Source organism: Melanotaenia boesemani, chromosome 4 (assembly GCF_017639745.1).
Source record: "Melanotaenia boesemani isolate fMelBoe1 chromosome 4, fMelBoe1.pri, whole genome shotgun sequence".
NCBI lineage: Eukaryota > Metazoa > Chordata > Actinopteri > Atheriniformes > Melanotaeniidae > Melanotaenia > Melanotaenia boesemani.
This window is the reverse complement of record NC_055685.1, coordinates 37,087,543-37,111,029: the sequence shown is the minus strand read 5'-3', so window position 1 is coordinate 37,111,029 and position 23,487 is coordinate 37,087,543. Positions and strand designations below refer to the sequence as shown.

The 23,487-nt window shown below is 40.9% G+C and overlaps 1 protein-coding gene and 1 long non-coding RNA gene across 3 annotated transcripts in view; one reads left to right on the top strand and one right to left on the bottom strand.

Annotated features, from left to right (window-relative positions):
* sh3pxd2aa (SH3 and PX domains 2Aa) overlaps positions 1-23,487 on the bottom strand; it is a 123,760-nt gene that overhangs the window by 73,387 nt on the left and 26,886 nt on the right. For both annotated transcript variants that reach the window (XM_041983637.1, XM_041983636.1), the window contains 3 exons: positions 11,195-11,270; positions 8,913-8,989; positions 7,506-7,597 (listed from right to left, as the gene is read on the bottom strand). In XM_041983637.1, coding sequence (XP_041839571.1) covers positions 7,506-7,597; positions 8,913-8,989; positions 11,195-11,270 — 245 coding nt within the window. The remainder of the gene's footprint in view (positions 1-7,505; positions 7,598-8,912; positions 8,990-11,194; positions 11,271-23,487) is intronic.
* Positions 9,803-22,564, top strand: LOC121638705. Its single transcript, XR_006010052.1, has 3 exons — positions 9,803-9,872; positions 22,503-22,505; positions 22,552-22,564. It is a non-coding gene; the product is annotated as an uncharacterized LOC121638705 (long non-coding RNA).

Here is a 23,487-nt window from a genome sequence, read left to right as displayed (position 1 = left end):
AAACTGAAAATATTTAATTTATCCTGAGATGAATCCTGAGAGATATAACCTGTAAAATGAAAACTAAATGTCATATTTTAGAAAAAAATTAAATGTTTTTTTTTTTTTTTGCCTAGAAACACTAGAAAATAGCAGTTAATCATTTTTTAAATTTTTTTATGTGCTTGCCCATTTATGGGTTGACAAAGCTTTCTTTCTGTGGGATGCATCCTTCACAGCCGTCTTCAGTAATTTGACATCAGTACGTGTTTTTCTCTGTGTTTCCATCTGCATGTGATTATATTTTAATAGAAATGTTCCTGTGAACTGTAACTGCTCATTTAATTTCCTTTCCCTCTCTTTTCTTCCCCTTCAGTGAACTCTTTCAACTGCTGCAGAAATTACTTACATTTCTTTATTTCGCCTTAGCTGCACATTATTTAGTGAGATTAGGATATTTTTTCTAATATAAATGGTGCACAAAGAATTAGTTAGCTGTTCATATATGAAACATTTAAAGTGAAGAGTTGTTTTACAATCTCATGCAGGACTTGTTAAGGTGAAACAATCAACCGTTTATTGGAACTGACTCTGCTTCAGTTCTGCTGTTAATCTTTTGGATCACAGTGTGTCTACATTCATGCAAAAATAAAAATTGGAATCAGAATCTGTATTTACACTCTCGGCCACTATCAGGTCCAAGCTGAGCATCAGAATGAGGAAGAAAGGGCATTTAAGTGACATATAGTGGCAAGAGATCCATCAGATCTAATGGTAAAGTGTGTCCAAACATTTAACTGGTAGTGTGTATTCATGTTAAGCCTGGTACACACAGAATAATTTTTTTAATTTTATGAAATTTTTTATCTGGTCGAGTCCTCACACGTGAAGATAAAAAAAAATCTGTTTTGATCATACTGTGTGTGGTGTGCTCCGAAAATGTAATCACAGAAAAACACATACATGACGATGCTGTCCCGCAACTCATCTACAATCTAGTCCTCCGAGCTGGACAAACGTCAAAACGTAGAAGAAGAACCATAGCAACAACCGGCAAAAAACAAAGAAGAAGAAACAGCAACAACCGGAAAACACAAGACACAGCATGGAAGAGGATATATAGGACGAGGGAATGACGGTGGTCTTGGGACTATTGTTAACAGAAAAATACAGAAATGAAAAAAATAACATACTGGAGACGGTGTGAACACGAACTTTATTTACTTCCTTGTTCCCCAGCAAGCTCGCTCTCTGATTGGCTACATTCTGTACCACGTCACCATCCACGCAGTCACAATGCACAAGTCATCGCCGTTCCTCAGAAATTGGCTCTGAAATATTGCACATGTTCAATGTTCCCAATTGTCGGCTACGGCCCGTTTCAGAGCGGATTATCGGGACAAATCGGCTCGTAACACACCACAGACCAAATGATAACTGGACAGGGACATCTCACGATGATCGGGTGTTTGCCGTCCGTGGTCGGGAAGAGGAAAAATCGGGACAAATACAGACCAAAAATCGTCATGTGTGTACCAGGTCTTAGTTTTTTATAGTTGTTGAGGGACTGCTGTGCGAGGCTCCGTTTAGTGTTGAAATAAACACCGCTGCTAAATGGTGTGTTTCATGGTTTTTACCAGTGATCTCATGTTTCCAAACGGCGAAGTCTTAAGTTTCAAAGAACCCGTGATTCCAGATTTAAAGATGGCTGTGCCCAGTACCACTTGTAGTGCATTGTTGTCTTTATTAAAATCTTTATAATATATTTTGTGTCTGTTAAGTTTCTAGTGTAAACAGCAGTAAGTTGTTCTTACTGATATTTACATTGTTACGGTGGGCTTGTTCATGAATAATCGCATTAATATGTGTGGTTTATTTAACCTTATTCCCAAAATTGGCTGCTGTTCTCTTGGAGCACATTTTTACAATGGGTTTGGGATTTTCTACATTAATACAGCATTTATAGATACTCACAAATTGGCTGTTTTGGAAGAGTCCATTTTTTCTGAGCTGGTGCAGCTGGAACAGCAGCAGTAATGACGTCGCCTAAGCTTGACAGCTCGGAATTACGAGACAACTGAAACGCACTCGGGCTGGATGATAGGCCTGCTGCAAATTTATGTTTCGATCCAGTACCAAGTAAATCCAGGGCAGGTATCATCAAAACCGATACGATACAATACCGATGCGATACCAATACTTTTTGCTTGAAATGTCACATTTAAATTTTTTTGCCTTTAATTATTGATCATGATTATAACAATAATAACACACAGTACAAAGATTAACAACTATTATACCATGGTCTGGGTGAATACTCGATTCTGATTGGCTGTAGGGTGTCCATTAAAAAGTGATAATGGACACCTATGAAACAAGTTCCGGTCAAATAGACTTACTGTTCTAAATTATTACGCTGACTAAACGGTAGTTGGTAACCTTGGCAACAGAAACTCAGACGCTGGGCTGCAGACAAGCCAGATCATGTCTGTGACGGCACATCGCTGTGAAAGCAGCTTGCAGGCTTATTGGGCTCCGTCAGTCCAGGAGAGACGAGAACGGAGCAACATTTTGTCGTCCCGCAACGTCCCAACCAGCAGTGGTCAGGGTCCACAAACGTTAAATCTCCGTCCTTCAAACGATACTATGGACATGCCAGCATCTTTATGAAATGCCATGATCAACGGCAATGTTGCATTTAATTTTAAATATGTCGTCGCTTGTCTTTCTGTCTTCATTACCTTACTTACATACTTGATACAGAGTGATTGGTGGATAACATTATAAAAACGATTTAGGATAGACTTACTTGATACACATTTAATGATCAGAGTGAATGGTGGATAATATTTCTTGCAATGAAAACGATTTAGGAAACTATCTGTGGACTTTCACTGTTTTGAAACAAAATGTCGCATCATCCTCTGGACACACACTGTAAGGGCTGCACCCGCCCTCTGAAATGTTTGTGTCACGTAGCATAACGTTAAGCAATCATCTCCCTTCCCTCCACTGATCAGGTCTAATCGTCGGGCATTATCCCTTACTTAATTAACATTAATTAATTAAATGGCAGAAGAGAAGATTAAATTTAAACTTTTTTGTTTGTAAACAACATAAAATAACATCAACAATGTAACAAAATAATAAAAATAACTATTGTACCTTTTAATCACACAAAATTATTTGAGAAAAACAAAGTCAAAAGTGCAAATTTGCTAAACAAAAGCTACATCCAGGTTGACACTTCTTTCATTTCTTTGTTTTTTTGTCCCTAAAGCCCTCTGCAAGAACAATTTCTATCTCATCACGCTGGTATCAAACAATACTGATACTAGCCTTGGTATTGATACTATCAAAATTTAGCTCGATCCGCCCAGCCCTTGAACGCACCATGATGCTGTGAGTGCTTTTGGGATGTTGGAGGCACCTTCAGCAGCACTGCTGCTTATTGAGAAAAATGAGAATGATGTGCTTTCACGTCAGTCTCCATAAGACTCCAATAACACCTGAAAAAGTTGCTAAATTTGTTTCTACTTGACTTTTTGGAGAGTCACTAGAGGGGACTAAATATTTGATAAATAGGTTGACAACAGTAGCAATGGTGGAGGGTCACTTCCTGTATTTGTCCAGTTGCGTTTGTGGAAGTGGATATGGAACACATGACCAAAGTTTTACAAAATCATTTTAATAAGAAATGTTTTTTTTTTGGGGGGGGGGGGGGGGTGGGGGGGCAATATCATTGTTTTTGTTTTGCTCTGCCATGTTTACTAGTTTACATGCTCAGCTGAGTTCGCCTGTGCTGTGAGGCACCGTTAAATGACGTCATCACACCAGAAATATGTGATCATGTGATCCAGTGCCAAAAACCTAGCGTTATAATCGTGAACGAAATGAAATTGCACACCCCTAACTACACATATCGACTCATCTCCCACATCTGCTGACAACGAGAATAATGTGACTACTTTATGCAAGAAAAAACACAGCAGCGTGAGAGAGAGGTGTGGCAGAATGATGCTTACCGAAAGAGCGAAGGAAGAGATTGCAAGAGCAGAGATGAAGAGCGTAAGTCAAATGAAAGGCAGGGGGAGAGACAGTAAAAGAGATGAGAACGCAGGTGTGATGGAGAGCTCTGTGGACGCTGAGGGAGTGAAAGCCGTTAATCAAACAACGACTGCGTTGGCGTTCATAACCTTGAGGAGTTCAGTCAATTAGGCGTGCTTGAATTTATGACAGTGAGTAGATACAAACAATTAAAGAAAGAGGAGACCTGAGATGATCTGTTTGCTGGAATCCACTGACAGAGAGGTCAATTAGAGAGAAGAGGAGGAGAAATGAGGAGAAAAGTAATTAAAATACCAAATGAAAGCCCCTCAGAGGCAGGATAACTGGGTTGGAGCGTCGAGAGCAGCTATCACGCTCAATACAGCCAGATATTACAAAGAGAGGCTACAATGCTGGCATTTCAGGTTCGGAGAGGAGAATGTGTTCTCTAATTAACAACTGCCCAACGGGGCCGTCTCCTGCTGCAAAACAAGTCCTTCTCCTACTCCCATTCCTGCATCCGTCCACTTCCCTGTCTTCACACCCTCCACCCTCGGCCCCTGTATGGCCCCGTGTGAAGTTTTAACAAGCGAACTCGGTGAAAAAGAGCTGATTTGGGAATAAACATGAAAGTGAGCGCAGACAGCAACGTAATGAGCTTACAATAATCCAGAGTGGAGGGCTGTTTGCAGACATCCAGAAGGAGCTGCAGGAGTGTTCAGCCATGACTGCAGGTCTATTAGCAACACTTCCACACCGCGGCTTCATGCTGTGTAATTAGTGACACGAGTTTACACACTGTCTGTATGCATGTGTGTGTATGTGTATTCAAAATATATGTAATTAACGCACTTTCTTTTTAATTTTAATTAATTTTACTTTCATTTTAAAAGGTCTTCATTATTTCCTTACACTCATCTCACCAGCTCCTTTTGTTTTATTCACCTGTTCCCACTTCCATGTTCTCCATCAGTTTTAACACACACACAAGTGTTTTAACAAACACAGACTTTTCTATACGTTTGCAACATCACTTGAAATGAAAATGCAGTTTTGCACAGATCACTGATAGAAAATATATTAGCATGTATCCACAGATGGGAATGAGATGATTAACTCGTGGTCATGCTTTAATTATGAGCGGGGTAGTAATAACAAAACTGTGGTGAGTTTCTTTTTGGCTATAGCACACATCTTTTTTTTTCTTTTCTTTTTTTAACTTGTCCTGTCCAGCATCATAGCAAGCAAAATGATAATCTGGTTGCTGTATCGTGCTGAACAAATTTGCTCTACCAAGGGGAGGCCTATGGGTAAGGCTCCTCTTGATAATCTGATTAATTTATTTATTTATTTACTTTGAATCACGGAATCTATGTAATCTTGCTGGACCTGACCGGAGGGGACAGAAAAAGATGGAAAATAGCAAAAAGAGCAAAAGGGAAAGAAGAAAGGAGACAAAAAGATCACAGACAGAAGGAAACGACCCTTCAATCCACACCGTCTCCAGACAACAAACTGTTACACCTGTACATGAACACATGAAAATTTCCTACAACATTTACAAAAAAAAAAAAAAAGAAAAAAACAGAGCTGCTAATCATTAAGAGTTTTTAAATAATAACCAAATCAAAAAGACATAACAGCGACCAGATACTAACTCACAGGAAAAAAAACAAAAAAAAAAATTTAATAATTATCTCTTAGTATTTTATCTCTTAGTATTAAAACCCACTGAACAACTCAGTGACTGTGTCAGCATGAGAAACAAGGAGAGATCAGTGATGAAGAGTGGTGAGTGAGATCATGCAAATGCGGCCAGAGGCAGACCAGGGCCAGAGGCCCGGGCCCCCAGCAGCAGACCTGGAGCACCAACCCAAGCCACCCCACCACGAAGACGACTCCAGCCCCACCCGTAGGGCGGCAGAGGAGAGCCCCACCAAGAGCCCCCCACGGTCCCGGGGCACAGGTCCCAGTGGGCCAAGATCAGCAGCCACCGGCCCTGCCAGGGACCAGCCACCCAGGGCAGCCCAAGCGAAGGGCCCAGGGCCCCAGGAGCCCAGAGGCGGCCGCCCCACCCCCCAAAGGCAGAGGGACCGCAACATGCCTAGAAGGACCAGGCCCCCCCAGACAGCCACCCGGCGCAGGCCAGCACACACCCGATGTTCCAGCCACACACCCCGGGAACCAGGGTGCCATAGACCCCCTCCCGCCACTCCCCACCTACTCCAATCCGCACCCCATATAACCCCACACTCACACCCGCGCCGCACAAGCACTCACCACCACACAGTCACGCCACACACAACCCACCCACCATGCCCCATGGGGGACACCCCAGGCGGACCAGAGGACAGCGAGCCCCAAGCACCCCCCCTTGACCCAACACCCACAGAGCAAGCAGCCCACCAGCGCAGCCACCCCGGGACCCGGCCTCGGGGCTCATTTAAATTAAATTTCACTTTATTTTAATTTTGAGATTAATTATAACAGTATTCTGAAATATCTTGCCATAAATCGCCTTGTTATAATTATTAAGAGATGTGTTTAACACACAAGGTTTGAAACTAAAGCACGATGCAGATATTCTGCAAGTTCGTGCTGAATGTCATCCTCGGTAAATACGCTTAAATAAGCCTAGACCTCATAGTCTGTCCGGCATCGCTAAACACAGAGCTAAGTACTAGACATAAAATAAAAATGCCGACTTGTACGCAGCGCTGATCAGAGTTTTTCAGCTCCTCAAGAATTCCAGGAAATCTGAAAAGTCCTTCCTCTCTACCAGGTGGCTGTTTTAGGGAAAGTTTGTTGTCATTGAATGTTTTTACCCCAGTAATGTCAGTGCAAATGCCCTAGTCTTAGGTCGTAGGTCTTTTTTTCTTCTTCAGAAAACAAAATGGAGAGTTTATGATTCCCTGAGAGACATAAAATGTAACCAGACTTTGGAAAATTACATGTGTATGAAATAGTTTTACCTCTTTAAAAACAAACTATCATCAATTCCTGAGACCTTAATGAAATGTCTGTGACATGTTTTGGTCAACAGCAAGCAACTCTCAGCAACATTTTTATACTTGTTTCATCACAGCAGGAGCCACTAAACTCCATCCCTCCCTGCCCCAGAGCAGGACTCAAACACTAAAGCCCTTCAAGCTTGTTTTTTCTGTATGAGGCAGCACATCGTAGATGCTGGTGAAACACCAAACCACAGACACAACAATGTGCCGGCAGGTGGTCATAAGTCTTCCATCACATGATGGCTAAATAAACTGGACTTGTTCTGATGTACTTGAATGTGTCCTTTGTGGTTGGATTCAAAGATAAATGGTAACGCAGAATTTTCCACATCTGACTGGAAATAAAGAAGAAGCCAAGATTTCCCTGGTCAGGACCCATGTTTATTAGCTCTGACATCTAGATAATCCTAAATTTTAGGCATGTGTGCGTCATGTTTTTGATGTTTTACAATATGTGACACTCACTCAACTGGGGGGTTGATGTCTTCAGCCTTCGTCTCGAAGAAGCGCAGTACCTCCTCGCTTTGAGAGATCTGAGGGGGGAGTCGCACCAGAGCCTGCAGATGGAAAGACAGAGAGAAGGTTCACAGACAGAAACAGAAACTTTACAATATTATTCAGTACTTTAAGCTGCTTTAATCATTATCGTAATGTTAAACATGGATGAGCTGCCGTTGTGATTGTTACTAACTTAGGCATTCCTGCAGAGATGAACCGTAAAGACTTGTCTGTGTATGTTCAGAGTCCCACCAGTTTAGAGGATCAAATGTCTGTCGAACCATCTATATTTAATGATCTGACTGGCTACAACCAAAGGCATAACTCAAGTACAGCACCAGGGTGCTGGACCGTGAAGATGCGTGTCAACATTTAAATCGCAGTCTGAGCTTCCTTCATATTTCATTCATCAGATTCTACCTTGCTGAAAGAGCCTTGTGTGAGGCTGTGTCATGCTGTGCACCCACAGCTGGCTTGACTCAGCACCCTGCAATCTCCAGAGAGCAGAACCTTGGGTAATTATTCTTCCTCTCTGTTGTTTGCCTCAAGAACAGGGTGTAGGAAGTAAACAGCGTAGCACGCTGCACAGTGCTGGATGAAAAGCCCATGCTCGCTATAGCAGCAGTAAACATCACTGTGCTGCAGGTTATTTGGATAATGAAGAGTAGTTTTTAATATAGGTCTTCTCGTGCGGAGCCGAGCATCATTTCAGATGACTTTATTTTTCATTCTAAACTTCTTTTTGGTCCCAATTATGGAGCTGATACTCTGGCTAACCCTTTCCTAATGCAGGCCAAGAATACTGCTCCCTAATCATGTGTGTGTGTGCAGAAACATACAAGTCCAAAGCTGGTGTAATGCACCCACTTCCCACTGCTGGTGTGGCTTTGTGCCAAGAGGAAGGAAGAGGATGGGGAGGGTGTGATGGGGAAAGCATACAATAAAAGAAAAAACTAATGAGTAAGAACAGGAAGTGATAAGGCAAGTCAACCTTGAACTGCATAATTACTAAATGCCATTGCTTTCAAGTTTTGTTTTCCTAATGGGAAGAAGGCCCTAATTGGGGGAGAATTTTCCTTCCTGATACAGGGGTTCGGACTGTTTGTTAGTCTGTTTTAACTTTGTTGATCCTGTCTCTTTTCTAATGCACAGCACTTTGCTCAAAGGCTGTTTTATTAAATGTGGTTATCATGCAGCTCCTCATTGTAAGATGTCTCTGCAGAACTTTTGCAAGTAGCACATGAGAATCACGCCCCATATTTTAAGTATGTAATATGACAAGCATGGATAGTGGCCCATGACCCCTGGCAGGCTTGGGAACATTCCCCCAGTCAGATGGTTGACAGAGCGATGTTTACAGTAAGGCCTCTTTACCCTGCAGTAGTCATCGATGAAACGCAGCCGCTTCATGGCCACATCTCGCACATGACTCCTCCGGAACAGGATTTTGCCTGGAGGGGAGGAAACGGGAGAAAAAAAAATCAAAATGAAGGGACAATTTGAGGGAAAAAAAGGAAAGCTGTGATGTTAAATGGGTAAATGTGGAGAGAACAGCCAGGGAATACAATTCATGCGTACAGCTCTTTGTAAAAAAAAAAAAACAAATTTAACTTGAAAGGTGCAATACTCAAATCTGCCAGGAGATGTCAGTAATGTACGGCAGTGATTCCTCATGGAGAGAACAACTTTCCTGTCTGTGTAACATCTTTCTGAATAACACAGCCGATTAAAAACACATTTTTTTATTGTTATTCCATTTTCTCTCATCCCATTCTCATAGAACATGGAAGTTACGCCACTGTGAAGCTCAACACCCTACAGTCAAACTTACACCCAACACTGATTTAGAAATATTAAAGGGGTCCTATTACACTATTTTAACTTTTCTAAGCTTTTTATTTAATACTCATGTTTGAATACTCATCAAACAAGTGAGCAGCAGCGTTTTAACACATAAATGCATGCTTGAGTTTTCCAGTGTGTCTCTACATTCAGTTTCCATGGCGAAGAAAACAATTGGTTTTAGAGAGTTGTTTCTTTTCTACTTCAATATTTCAGTGACGTCCCGGGGGTGATGGGGACTCAGTAAATTGTCATCTTCTCCAGTTTGTGCATGTTCATGAGAAGAAAGGCACACCCACCTTCACTGCTCAGTGTAAGGCAGAAGACACCGCGGTGGACACGCTACTTTTTCAGTGTCAACATGTGACACAAAAAGTGCTTCTTCGGCTGTGAGGATCAAGGACCACGTTTCCGAACTACACTTACTTTACGTGATCACTACCAGCCGGTAACACACATGTAATGATTACCAGAAAGTTAGCGATCAACACTGTAGATGGAAATGCAAAACAACCACCTGAGGTCACATACTCCTCAGATGTAACATGAGGTCCCTTTTCCCTCTATGGCAAGTAAACCTACAAGGTCGTTTTTGTTCAAATTCATGGAAGGTTCCAGGAAAACAGTTTGTTTTTTCACAAAATTATATCTATTATTAGGCATTATTGATTGAACTAAATTTTTAACCAAATTAATGCTAATGAATGATAAATGCTGCTCTAAAAGAAATTTGCTTATATAAAATGATTGTTATTTTCTAAATAGAAAAGCCACATTGAAATACTTTGAGTATTTCATTATCTAGACAATTTGACTGACTTTATTTCACACAACTTTATTAAATATATTAAATTGAATTAAGTGAAAAACATTTCTATTAATCCACTGAGGGACATTCTGGGGCTTTTTTAAAAAAATATTCATAAATAAATAATCCTTATCAAATTAAAATATTTAATTAACATTAATGTGAAGTAAATACATGTATATAATATATTAAAATATAAATCCTTGTAAATGTTTTATTTTATTAAATAATTATTTATTTATTTTAATTAAAGTCCATTAAGTCTTGTGCAGTAAGGTTAGAAGAAACTGAACGCGCCTGCAGACGAAAAGTCGCATTTTCATGTGACTACAGAATATGGGAGGTAATTGGTTGGTTGGTTTTCAGATTGGTTTTGTTTGTGAGTATGTGTATGAGGGATAGAGACTGGAGCAGAGGAGGATGTGGAGGAGGGTTTAAGGGGAGATGGGAGATAGGGAGCATTTACAGCTGGTTCCATGTGGCCACAGGGCTTAAACTGAGTATTTATTAAAATAAATAGCTGTAAATAAACAAGAGTGTTTTACTCTCTAAGCATACATGAGCCAAGAGAGACCTAAAGGATTAATATAACAGAACCAGTCCAACACACACAAGCACTGCCATCCATCATTGTACCATGGGTCACAATAAACCAGAATATATGTGTGTATATGGTATGAGTCAAATCAATACCAGAACACACACACGTACATATTTCAGTTTATGTAATCGAATTAAAACATAACCACAACCTGAGCCCCACAGACACAGAATCACATGTTAATATGTAAAAAAATAAACATGCCACAGACAAACAAGAATGCATGATATAGCCGAGCTTGAAAATCACAGATATTGCCCTGTCAGCATTAACACACACTTTTAGATGTGCACACACACACAGGCCTCGCTAAACAGCTCATATTAATGGCCAACGAGTGCCAGTCATGCATTTTTAATACGGGGGCCTGTTCAGATTACTGGAGCTGCAGGAGCAGGCTATTACCTGGGAGGAATGGGATGATCCTCTTCTTTGGGTCTTTTTGCCCTCCCTCGATTGGGAACTTGTCAAGTATCTGCATCTGTTAGAACATGAGGAGAGGAAACAATTTAGTTTTATTGCCAGTTGGGTCCCACATTTTAGGATTTATTTGCTCTCTTTCTGAGTGACAGATGAGAGAATCAATACCTATCTCATGTATCATGTTGGAGACTGGAGACAATTAGCTTAGCATAAACACATAGCCTGGCTCTTTCCACAGCCTATAAGTGCTCACCAGCATTTCCAAAGCTCAATATCTACGACAGACAGACAGACATTTTTTTAACTTGGGGGAAATCATTTTTAACAAATAGTGTTAAAATCCTTGCTGGAAACAGCAACATCTGTGATATTATAGCTAAAGGGGGAAGCCGCTGCCTGTTAAGAAACAGCTGAAACTATTTTAAAACAATTGAAAAATAAAGAAAGAAAGGACATATTTTAATTAGAATAAATTTTGAAAGAAAAGAAAAATACAAAACAAAGTCAGCTTTAGAGAGCTATACTAAAGCTCAGCAGCTAGCTTCTTCCAGTTTCAGCTGTTAGCTACTTCCAGCTAAGCTAGCTAATCCACTCACCCTCACAACCTTCAGACAGATTGGAGCACTAAAGTTAATATTACTGAATTTATTAATGAAATCTGATGTAGAAACCTGATCTCACATAAATCTATTAAAAGGGCACATATTGCAAAGACTAGATTTAAAATAAAGATAGGTTTGTGTCATGAGAGAAGATGTATAATTGTCTTACTTAGCTTTAAGCTAACATTACTTTTAAGCTGTTTAATTTGTTATGATAATCTGTGTTTTTGGTTCGGTTTATGCAGCAAAATTACTTCTTTAGATATATTTTTTCTTTTTTAAAGAAGCTGAGAATAGCCTAGTGTGCATTACATTTTCTCAAGATCTTGAATTATCTAATTTTTTCAACAACAGAGCTAGTTTTCAAGTGATGACTGAATATATTTTGTGATCTGCCTTGTTTTTTTCCCCTTTTGATCACTTTATATAGTAACCAAACAATCTTTGTGTTCTTAAGCTCATTAAAAGGTTATGTTGCACTCAAAAATGAATGGTTGTTCTGTTGACACCTGATAACTGGTGAGGGTCTACAGTAAGTCAAGGCATGTGCGTGGGTTTGTGTTTCCTGCATTGAGTTTAATAAATGTTGGCTGTTGAGCACATACAAGCACCTGTAGGCCTAGATAAATAATCAGTTCTGTTTCATTTCAACTGTGTGTCTTTCAAGCTACTCATTGTGGTGACGGGAAGCCAACCTCACAATGTTCACTTGACTTAAAAATATGTCCACCTGATATCCAATCCACTTCATTTACATAGAACATTAAAAAACACATGGTTACCATATAAACATATACATAAAGATAATCCACACACAGCTATAGATTAAGTATCTAATGGCCCTTTCCCACTAGGACCCACTTAGCCTTATCTTAATTCAGCTAACACCACAACACCCCAGTTTCGATTGTTCCCATTACAATAGAGTAGTGATGTGCGGATCGATACCAAAATATTGTCACTACCAATACCAGCTCTTTATGTTCTAGAATCGATTTTCATGTTAGAATATAAATAATTTACTGATTTGGGGTAAAAATGCAGTCTATCACAAACTGGAATACAGTGGAAAGTATCTATAATATCAGCATTTTCTCTAAATTATACCCAGTTGGCAGGAACTACTTTTTCTTCTGCCTGCCAAAGTCATAAGTGAAACGGCCCAGCATAGGGGCGCAGCAACACATCTCTTAGGCCATAGCATCCCACGTGGCGCTGAACAACAATGGTACGATGTATGACGTGTGTGGGAAGACATAGAGGTGTTGTAGCAAAACTACAAACCTTAAACATTTGAGAGTCAATCATAACACAGTATATAATTAAATTAAGATGAGGAAGTGGAAGAAATTAGGGGACAGGTGCTGCAAGAGCGAGACACGTCACTCTTTGATGCTGCAGGCAGGTACTAACCACTATTCAGAGAGAGAAAATGTGCAGTTGTGGACCACCAATGCTACATTTTGGGACAGTAATTGTCACATGTCTGCTAGGTTCAGGTTTTTGTGTTGATGTTCAAACAACATCAGTTCCCCCATTCTAAAGACTATTGCATCCTGTACTGTTATGTACAGCATGAAATATGGTTATAAAATAATAAAATCTTGCATTAAATATTTGTAGAAGTTCAGCTCAGAGTGAAATGTACCCCTGGGATCAGCTCACATCAATACAACGGGCCTAGATTCAGACTGTAAGGATGCTGCAGAGGCTAAAGTCATTAAATATTCAATAAAACAGCCATTGTAGGGTTTTTAAGAAATAAAAATATGGATGAAAAATATTTAATAGGACAGAAAGAAAATAACATCAATCCATCTTATTTGTTTAGACTGATGGTTAACTAAATATTTTAATACGTAGGTACTGACAAACATATGGTGTTATTGTGCATTTTATATTTTTATTTATATATTTAACGGGTAATTTTAGTTTGAGGCACAAATTCTTCTATAAAAATGTAACTTCTACTTACTTTCCCCTCAGCATAGCTGCTTTGAAAGTGAATTTCCAAACACATTAAGTTCCTGTACAAAGTATTGTATTGGATCGGTATCGCCGATACCGGCTTGTATTTTACTTTGTATGGGATCGGAAAGAAAATGAGTGGTATCGCACATCACTACAATAAAGGGCAATTGAGGCTGCATTCAGTGTGGTCGAGGTCATCTTAGCGAGGCGGATAGTAAGTATTGTGGAGTCATTTACAACACACGCGGAACAACAACAACGTAAGCTGCTATTAATTCAGCCAATTGCTGGAAAGCCTTCTCATTACGATTTGCACCGTCCAGTTTGCTCTGGATTTTTTTTATCAGCCAACAAGCACAAAAAGGTGTCCCCCTCTGTGTTGAACCATGGTGATTGTATTTAAAAAGCGATCTCTGCTGCCAATGTTGTTATTCACAACCTTCTGGGTTTTAAAGATGGCAGGGTTGGGAGTCTCTCTCATGAATTATCCCATGATGTGGCCTGCTATCTTGACACGTCACAGTTTTCAGTCCAGCCATGCACCTTCAGAACCCCACGGACTAGATGCCAAAAGTGTATCTACTCGCCCCAGGAAAATCCTGATGGGAACACAGATCAGGAAGGGAGGTGACGGGCTGGGCTAAGTAGGTACTAGTGGGAAAGGGTCATAAGATTAATATCTAAAGAAGCTGTTATCTTGAGATGAAGATATAATTAACTCTTTATCAGTACAAGACATGGTTTCCTATCTCAAACTTGGGTGATAAACTTGTAATCATGAGATAATGTCAAGAATTTTCTCAGCTTCTGTAGTTTGGTTTAGTGCTATCATTAAATTAACAATTGATTGTGTCCTGACTTTTGAAGTGGGACACGTCATGCAAGTTATCAAGGTCGCATCCCAACTCCTACAATCAATCAGCTTCATTTAGCAGATTTAAAGTGCCCCATTTCTTTTAGGGATGAAATAGTGGACTTTTAACTCTTCTGTCAAGGCATTGGAGGCCACTTGAATGGCGTAGTGATAACTGCTCTTTCATGTCTAAAAACCTACCTGCAGGAAAGGAAGGGTAGGGCGAAGGGAAGGATTTCGAATAAGGTTCGAGTCAATACAACAGAAGTTTCTTGCTGTCAAAGTGCTCCTCAACTGTGTGAAACTATGATGCATTCACTGTACCTCTGCAGTGGGAATTCAGTACTCAAAATCCTGCATGTGCTCAAAGCAAAAATAAAAGGAAAGACATGGCTTCCTTCCTTTAGCTCATGCCAACTTTTTGAGGAAATGTGTAAATATGGAGTCTGGGTTGAGAAACATCTTGTGAAATAACAACTAGGAAATCCAGTCTCTTGTGAAATGTTGTGTTGTTTGATTTTTCCTTATACGGAGCCAGTAAATGGATGTACATAGCTGTCATGAAGAGCAGCATTACATCTCCAGGGATAGAACTGGGATTCCCAGGTGGTGCAAAACATGAGGAGTTGGAGATACTGACTCAGCATTAAACTATAGACACATGGTGTAGTGGGGCACTTTGCTTAGTAACAGCACCTATGATTTAGTGGGGTACTGCAGTAAGTCAAGTTTTTATGACTTGTCAGTTCACTTTATTATAACATAGCATCATTTCCATCCAACGAAATGACTGGATCTTTTCTAAAAGCCAAAGCCTTCCAACAGTCTCTGCAGAGCAGGGGTGGCGTTATGAGCTGCAGGCTCAAAGAGAGTCGCAAAGCAACAAGAACCCAATGAGAGAAAAGCTGACACAAGCTTTTGGTGCAGGCTGAAAGAAAAAGTATGGGGAGTGAAGTGTGGCGAAAGACCTAACAGGTAAGGGGTTGTAGCCTGGAGTCTGTTGACCCTGTTGTGTTTGTCCAGTTTCACACTTTAAATAAAACATCCAGTAGTGAGGTCAGAGATGGAAAGGCACCACCACAAGTGGACCATCCAGTGGACCAAAGAGAGGAGGTCGTTTAGGCCACGTCCAAGCGCAGCATGGCAGATAACTCACTGCCTCATAGTAATCCCTCGTCAGTCTACACCCACCTTTTCACAGAAGTTGTCTTTTTTGCTCAGTTTCACTCGACTGATAAGTTAAAGAACATAGCCAATGCCCCCCAGATTAATGGGCTGTCTCTTACTGCTAAAACCTTGTAGGAATATTTATTGTTACAGTTGCCAGGTTCCTGCATCCTCAGTATAATATCTACCGCTGTGACAGCCTTAAAGCAGCAGCAGACCCAGCTGTCTGATCTTCCCACCCTGCTGCCTGCATGAGACAAGAAGAAAGAAGAAAAATAAAAGCTGAATTTCTGACTTTACAGCTCAGTCTGACACACAAGGATGTGCAAATGATAGACTGGCAACCTGATGTTTTGCAGATTTGCAGGACAGAAGTCACTTTGAGGTTTGACATGTCAAATCCTTCCTTTTTACTCTGTAGCGGTGAAACACAAAGTGACCCACTCAGATCAAGGTGGACTCATTAACGAAAATAGCCGCTGGTTAGTCGAGGCTTGCCCTAAAAGAGACTCTTTCCTGTCAGCGCTGACAGATTCCTGGCAAGAGAAATTGTGCTCGTGACCTGCCTGAAAGGAAAGTGGTGAGAACAGGTGGGGCGATGAGGATCCGGTGACACAGCCTGCAACTCCGTTGCTCTTTCAGATGCAGGTTTTCAGGCTGCACCGGCCCTACGTATGCACGGCCACAGGACACAAAAATCAGCCCAGGTGGTAATATTCCACTCCCAGCATGCCGAGAGAAACAGAAAAGAAATTAAATAAATAAATAAAACTCATGCCAAAGCATTGCTCCACTTCTCAGACTACATTTCACTGTCTCCTTGGTAACCAGCACAGAGAGAGCATGAGGGAGAGTTGTGAAGAGACGTGATTGGATGATGCTGTGCAGCTCTGGACCACTGGTGGAAATGTTGGGAGTCAGGTAAAAAGAAAAGGAAAGGAAAGTATTTTTTTTATCTTTTGTCAGAGAGAATACAACATACAGTGTGATGCAATGTTTACTGTCCGATTCATACAGGAGCACATATGACACATTCAGGGAACAAAGATTTTATCTCTGGTTTGTTTTAGAAACAACAGCTGATTTAAAGGCAGGTCCAAATAATTTAGAGACGAACAAATGAGTTATTGGAGCTACAAACGCTCACAGAATAGGCATTTCAGAATAAAAGCAAGACTGGATTTAGTTCTTCTTGAACGGGGCAAATTATAGAGTCGGACATAAAACTGAGATCAGCGCGTTTTATATCTTCATACATAAAGTGATCGTTCCTCTAAGCCAGGTCCTTGAGGGTTGCTATCCTGCAGGTTGGATACAACAGCTTCTTGTAATTTTTTTCACAAGACCCAGTCATTTCAGTCAAGTCTGTTGGAGGAGGGACACAACAAAAACCTGCGGGACAATGGCCCTCGAGAACTGGAGTTTGAAACCCGTGCTCTAAGCCATCGTTGTCAAATCTTATATGAAATCATTATCACAGGATAAAAATGTTGCATGTCCTTTTTTTAGCTGCCTTTGTGGAAGCAAATGTATGGTCCCAATTCCCAAAAAGTTGGGATGATGTGTAAAATCTAAAATGTGGAACATTTTTCTGAAATTGTACCATGATTTTTAGACAACGTTTGTAGCAGATTGGGGATCCTCTGCCCAGCTTTACATCTGAGAGGCTCTGCCTCTCTGAAATGCTCTGAAATGATCTGAAATGCCAGTTAACCTAACAGTTGTCAAATGTTCCTTCAGATGTTTTGCCAATTTCTTAACTTGTGTCACGTTATCTGTCACTTATTTTGGCACTTGTCCATTGAAGGGCTGATGTCACTACTGTAAGCCTACTCTTTACATTAGCTACGTATACTCTGAGCACTTTTGATCCAGTTTTTATTCCAATTAGAATAAAAATGCCTTGTATAAACACTGCAGCTGATCCGATCAGCTTTGTTCAGAAAAAATTTTCAAACCGATCAAGCGGGTGTTTCAAACCTTTTCAAGTTTGGATCAGGATAAAAAAATTAAGAATGTCAACACTTATTCTGATCATTTCTGTGGTGGGTGTTTCTGAGCGTGCTTGAACCACGTGGGGATGAGTTTCAGGGAAAACTTGAAAAGTGGCAGCAGCAAAACAGAGTGGGACTGTGGAGGATACGTCGCTGGAATCTGAAAGAGTTAGGGAGGATTCAGCATTTCGATGGCCAAAGGATTCAAGATATATATAAAAAAAAAACATAAAACTTCTTCCAAATTAGTAGACATTGTGCATGTGATACGATAGTGATACAAGCTATTGTCACTTTATTCCACTTAAATTTTCTTACTTTACTGTATTTTATTTCAGATTCATTATCATTTCTTAGATTTTTATTTAATGTTTTTCTTCTTTTTAGTATTTATCTATTACTTTTCCTTTAGTTGCTCCTGTTTCAATTGTTTACAGACGTGTTGCTGATTGCTCCACCTGCTCCTCGTTTAGTTAGTGCTCCATCCTCCGTGTATAAATGCCTAGTGGTTTCTTTTGTTCTTCATTACTTCATCGTCATTGCTGTCCCTTTCTCGCTTGTGACTGGTTTGTGTTCTGGAAACCTGCTGTTACAGTGACATTTGTTTATGGACTATTAAACGTTTAACACCCAAATCTGCTTTCCTCCTCCTAGATTATGCATTTTAGGTCCTGTCTCCCCACCACCATACACGTTCCAGAGTCATGGAATCATAAATCCACCTTTTTTGCTGCAGATAATTGCAGCATTACAAAGTCCATTTATGCCCTGTAAGAAATCACTTGATCAGAGTTGCGGTAACACTTTGGTTTGTAATTTGCAAAGGTTGCAGCAACTTTTTGTTCTCGCTCACAAGAATCATGACCAGAGCCAAGATTAGCATCCTACACAATCAAATAAGACTTGATTCCGGTTTGACCCACATTAAGTTCAAGCTCAGGTCTCTCATAAATGACCTTTAAGTGACCTGGGAGGTGTTGCACCTCACAGTTATTTCAACGAGTAATACAACTGTAGCTCACAGTCATTAGAAGTCAGAAAATATGCATCATCATCATCATCATCATCACTGGCTGGCAGTCAGAGGTCTGCAACCCGCAGAGGTCTCACATCTTGGCTTCATGAATAAACAAAGAATATACTAAAAATGTGGGATGGGTTTTCCTGATCAGCTCATCTCAGCACCTGCCTTGGATCAAATTTTAATCTATTCACTGAAGGAAACTAACAAACACCACTTCAAAAGAAGTGATTGTTCGGTATCATCCACGGAGATCTTTTTAGTTTAGTCACAGTAATGAGAGACATGGAGGAAGAACAAGGCCAACAGAAAGAGACTAACAGCACCTCCCTCACATCGTGCCTCTGTGCTAAGAATAGAGCCTCTATATAAGGAGCTGTGAGAGTCAGTCGGCATAAACTTAGGGGATGCCGCTCCGCTCTGCTAATGTGCAGCAGATTGATGCCTCACTTCCTGTAGGGGGGTCATGTGCTGTGAGGGTTTACCCAGGGCTTTGCCGTCGTGGAACAGAGTGGAATGGAAACTAACACAAACACGCTGAAGCTCTGGAAGAACTCATGACTGGCATGACAAGGCAGACGTGATTTTCTCACCATCTTTGTGCTGATAGTGAGCAAAGCTTCTAACTGGACTCTGGACAAAGTCGCTGCTGCATCTCAAAAACATCCAGTTACTGATAAAAGTCTGTTTGCATGCTGTAAACACGTACTTTCCTGTCAGTTTGCACCCAGGATCCTTAAAATTCAGCTAAATTTAAGTCATGTTTCTGATTTGGTAGAAATCCAACCTTTCTTTTCTCAAATGGAGCACATGAAACACATCTGAACATGCATCAGCACCCAACAGTATTTGGTTTCAGAGGCAGATGTCTGAGATGGGCTGGAGGGGGGTGGGGTCTTTTCCAACCACAGTCATCCACAGTTGATGCCTCTAAATATAAACTGGCACCCTGGCACCAAATCTGGACAAATCACTGCCTATGACTGCCACATCATATTGGAATGGAAGATGGTATCCTGGTATCCTGAATGTTTTAGCAAACAAATACATGAGAGGAGAGTGGAGTCAGGGGTTAGATTTGTGGGAAAATCAGAGCTCTGCTCCTGAATATGTCAACACGGCGGGGTGTTATCCCCATGTGGCAAGGCAGGCTACGAGTATGACAACAGGTGCAGGGGTTTGCTGACTTTTGTCTGTCTACAATTGCGCTTTCATCGCTCCCCAGCCTCAGCCTCAGGGGCTGCTGTGGCCTTTAGAACAAGGCTCTGGAGACGGACTTTGACTTGGAAACTCCCTTAATGGAATGAGAGGCTGTTTTCTCTGAGGGATAAACTGGGATTCAATTTCTTATTAATAGCATCACCTCATTTCAACTTTTATAACAAATATTTATATGAATCATTAAGGAGTTTGTTTCTTGTAGCTCTGCAGGTTCTTTTTTCAGAGTATTTCTGTCATCAGCACGCAGCCGGTTAGAAACAAACCAGATACAGTCTCCTTCTCTAACATCTGGTTGCAGGAGTGCAGATCCTTGCAAATGGAGAGAAATTCTCAACTGTTGAGGTGGTTGGCACATGATATAAACTTTAAGCTTATCCATGTGGGTTCAGGGTTTAAACACTTGGTTTTTAAAGGCATTGTTTCTTATTGTGTACTCTCGACCAGTGCAAGGTTGGAAAGATTTTAATGTCTTGCAGATATGAATAATTCAGATAAACAGGAGTTTGCTGCAGGGGGTTTGCAGCTTAGGACTTGGACAAAAATAAAATCATCAAATAAAAAGAACCAAGATGAGTTTAATCTGAATTTTCTTTGACACTTACAAGGTAATCACTCAAAAGGAACTTGTTACAAGTTTGTGAACCTCAGTGTTGTATCCCTGCTTTTTGTACATGACGTGATTCTGTTGGTTTCCACAGACAAAGATCTTCAGCACACACTGGGATGGCTTGCAGCTGAGTGTTAAGTGGATGGGATGAAAGTCAGCCCCCCTAACGTCTGACGCCATGGTTCTCACACAGAAAAGGATGAAGTGCTTCCTCCAGGTTGGGAATGACTCATCATCTCAAGCAAAAGACTTCAAGCATCTCAAGATCTTGTTCAAGAGTGATGGGAGGATGGAGATGGACAAATGGATTGAGGCTTGTGAGCGATAAGGAGGACGATGCACTGGTCTGTTGTGGTGAAGCGAGAGCTGAGCTGAAAGGCAAAGCTTTCCATTTGTATATGTTCCAAACCTCATTTAAGGTCAGGAGATTTTGGTAGTAGTGGAAAGAATGAGATTGTTAATACAAGACACTGAAATGAGCTTCCTTTAGAAGGTAGCTGGACTCAGCTCACACATCTGGAGGTAGATTGGAAAGGAGGTGCTGTTCCTTCATATTGAAAGGAGTCAGCTGAGGAAGTTCAGGCATCTGATCAGGATGATTTATTCCATAATTCAATCCTATTGGCTGAAGATAACTCCTGCAATTTACTCCATATTCAGTAGAGAGCTTCACTGCTTTGATACCATGTATTATAGGGAATTAACAACTTAACCTGGGTTTTTGGGTTAGATGGGTTGGGTTTGTTTTAGATTTCATGACTAAGAAGGAGGTGATAACCAAAAAGTGCCCAGAAAAGCATGAGAGCTTGTAAATGATGCATACCCCATCTCAAAATTTCATGCAGCAACAGACTCAGCTACTCAACAGTCCATGGTTTTAAACAAGAGACGCACACTTCCAGTCACACCTTTCCAGTGGTTTAAAACCTTCCATCAGATCACCCACCCACACTGGAAAAAACTATGCCAAAGAGCTGTGCGTACTAATATGCCACTGGGGTCTGATCATCAGTATGTGGTGTAAAGCATCAAAAAGTCATCTCACACATTAAACATCAAAATAAATTTTAAATGGAAATAAGAAAAATCTTTCAAATGCAGGAGAAACTTTTAATTTTGAGGAATCTAGAGATGAATGCAAAGGAATGAACAGAACAGCATAAAATCATTGTCACCAGATGAAACCAGTTAAAGACTAACAGGAAGAACCTGCCTGCTGCAGCTGGAAAAACATTATCAAACCACTGGAATAATCCACATATGACTGTAGGTACTCGCACAAACACAGCTATTAAAATATTAATCAAGGAGATAAGACAGCATTTGCTAAGAGAAAACCTTTAAGCCAGAACGGGGCCAGTGAGCAGGCTTGCTTCTCAGTACAGAGTAACTTTCTGACTCTTCTGCAGAATTTATATCTAATTTAAAATAAAGAGAAGAGCTACAATAAACAGGGAAAACTATGATTCTGTTTAATCTCTAGGTGTTCCGTCATTCTGTCCTCCCAGATTTGATTTGTTCCCAGTGTTTTATCTCCGTCATTGAGCCAAACGTTTCTGGCTCAGATGACTTCCATATAATTAAACGATGGGTTCGCTTTCCAGAGCAGTCTCTTGCTCAGTCTGAGAAGAAAAGCAGAGCTGGCTTTCTCCTGCAGGCAAAGGTAGAGAGTTAAGGCCCCCACCGAGCCAAAGTTCAGCTGTGAGAGGAGTGAAGGACCAAACTTTGACATGATGACAGTCTCAGAGTGTCCCACACTGACAGCCTCAAACTTCAGGCATCTTGGCTGAGCCATGTGAGTCACATGGCAGTGCCCTCCAACTGTCAGAAGCCAACTGGTCTTTACTTTGTGAGAACGTGGATGGAAAACCGTGGGTGAGGTTTGGAATACAACCGCAGGCAGAAAATGCTGGAAACAAAGTGAAGGAGGGAAGAAAGCTGGCCTTCCTGGTGGTGCAAAGACATTAAGTGACACGGAAACTGAAGCAAGGGTGTTTCATGAATGACCAATCCCTGTTTAAAATCTGCTGCAAGCTGTAGCAGATACCCATGTTTTACAGTTTGACAGATTTGACACTTGGATGCTTTATAGGCAGCGATAAAACAAGCTGCTGGCCGGCTGTCAGGAACGCCAGGAGTGTCTGTGAATGTCTGGAACATTTGTCCTCCGGTATGTCCTGCTCCACCAGCGCTGTTGGACCCCCATCCACAATTTTAAATGTGATTCAATAACAGCACATGGTTGCAACCACACTCTGACCCTGGTTATAATGAAAGAGCCAAAACATACCTTTAATCATCTGCCCTGTAGAGTTATGTCCTGTTGAGCAGGCATTCTGAGTCCTAGTCTGGTTTTGAAGGATTTCTTTGTGATGTTTTCAAATAAAGAGCTTTGTGTGTGATGGATGGAATCAGAGTTTTTAAAAGGGCAGCTATTATGAACATTTACAAGCTCAGAATTTAATTAAACTATCTTAAAAAACTGTTTAAATGCTTTAATGTGAAAAACAAATGAGAGTGTTGCAAAGAACTGTTCGCTCATTTCTGCCTGGAATGCTGCGTTTTATCCCCCGCAATGCCCGGTCTGGCCAGATCTCACAGCTGATAGATAATCGAGTGGTGGACCACTTTATCACGTCCACATTTCTAGTAATGGGTTGGATCCTTTTTTAGAACTGCCTCAGTTCTTGGTATCATAGATCCAACAAGGTGATGGAAACCTTCCTCAGAGGTTTTCTCCATATTGACATGACAGCATCACACAGTTGCTGCAGGTTTGTCGGCTGCATCCATGATGAGAATCTCCCGTTCCACCACATCCCAAAGCTGCTCTACTGGA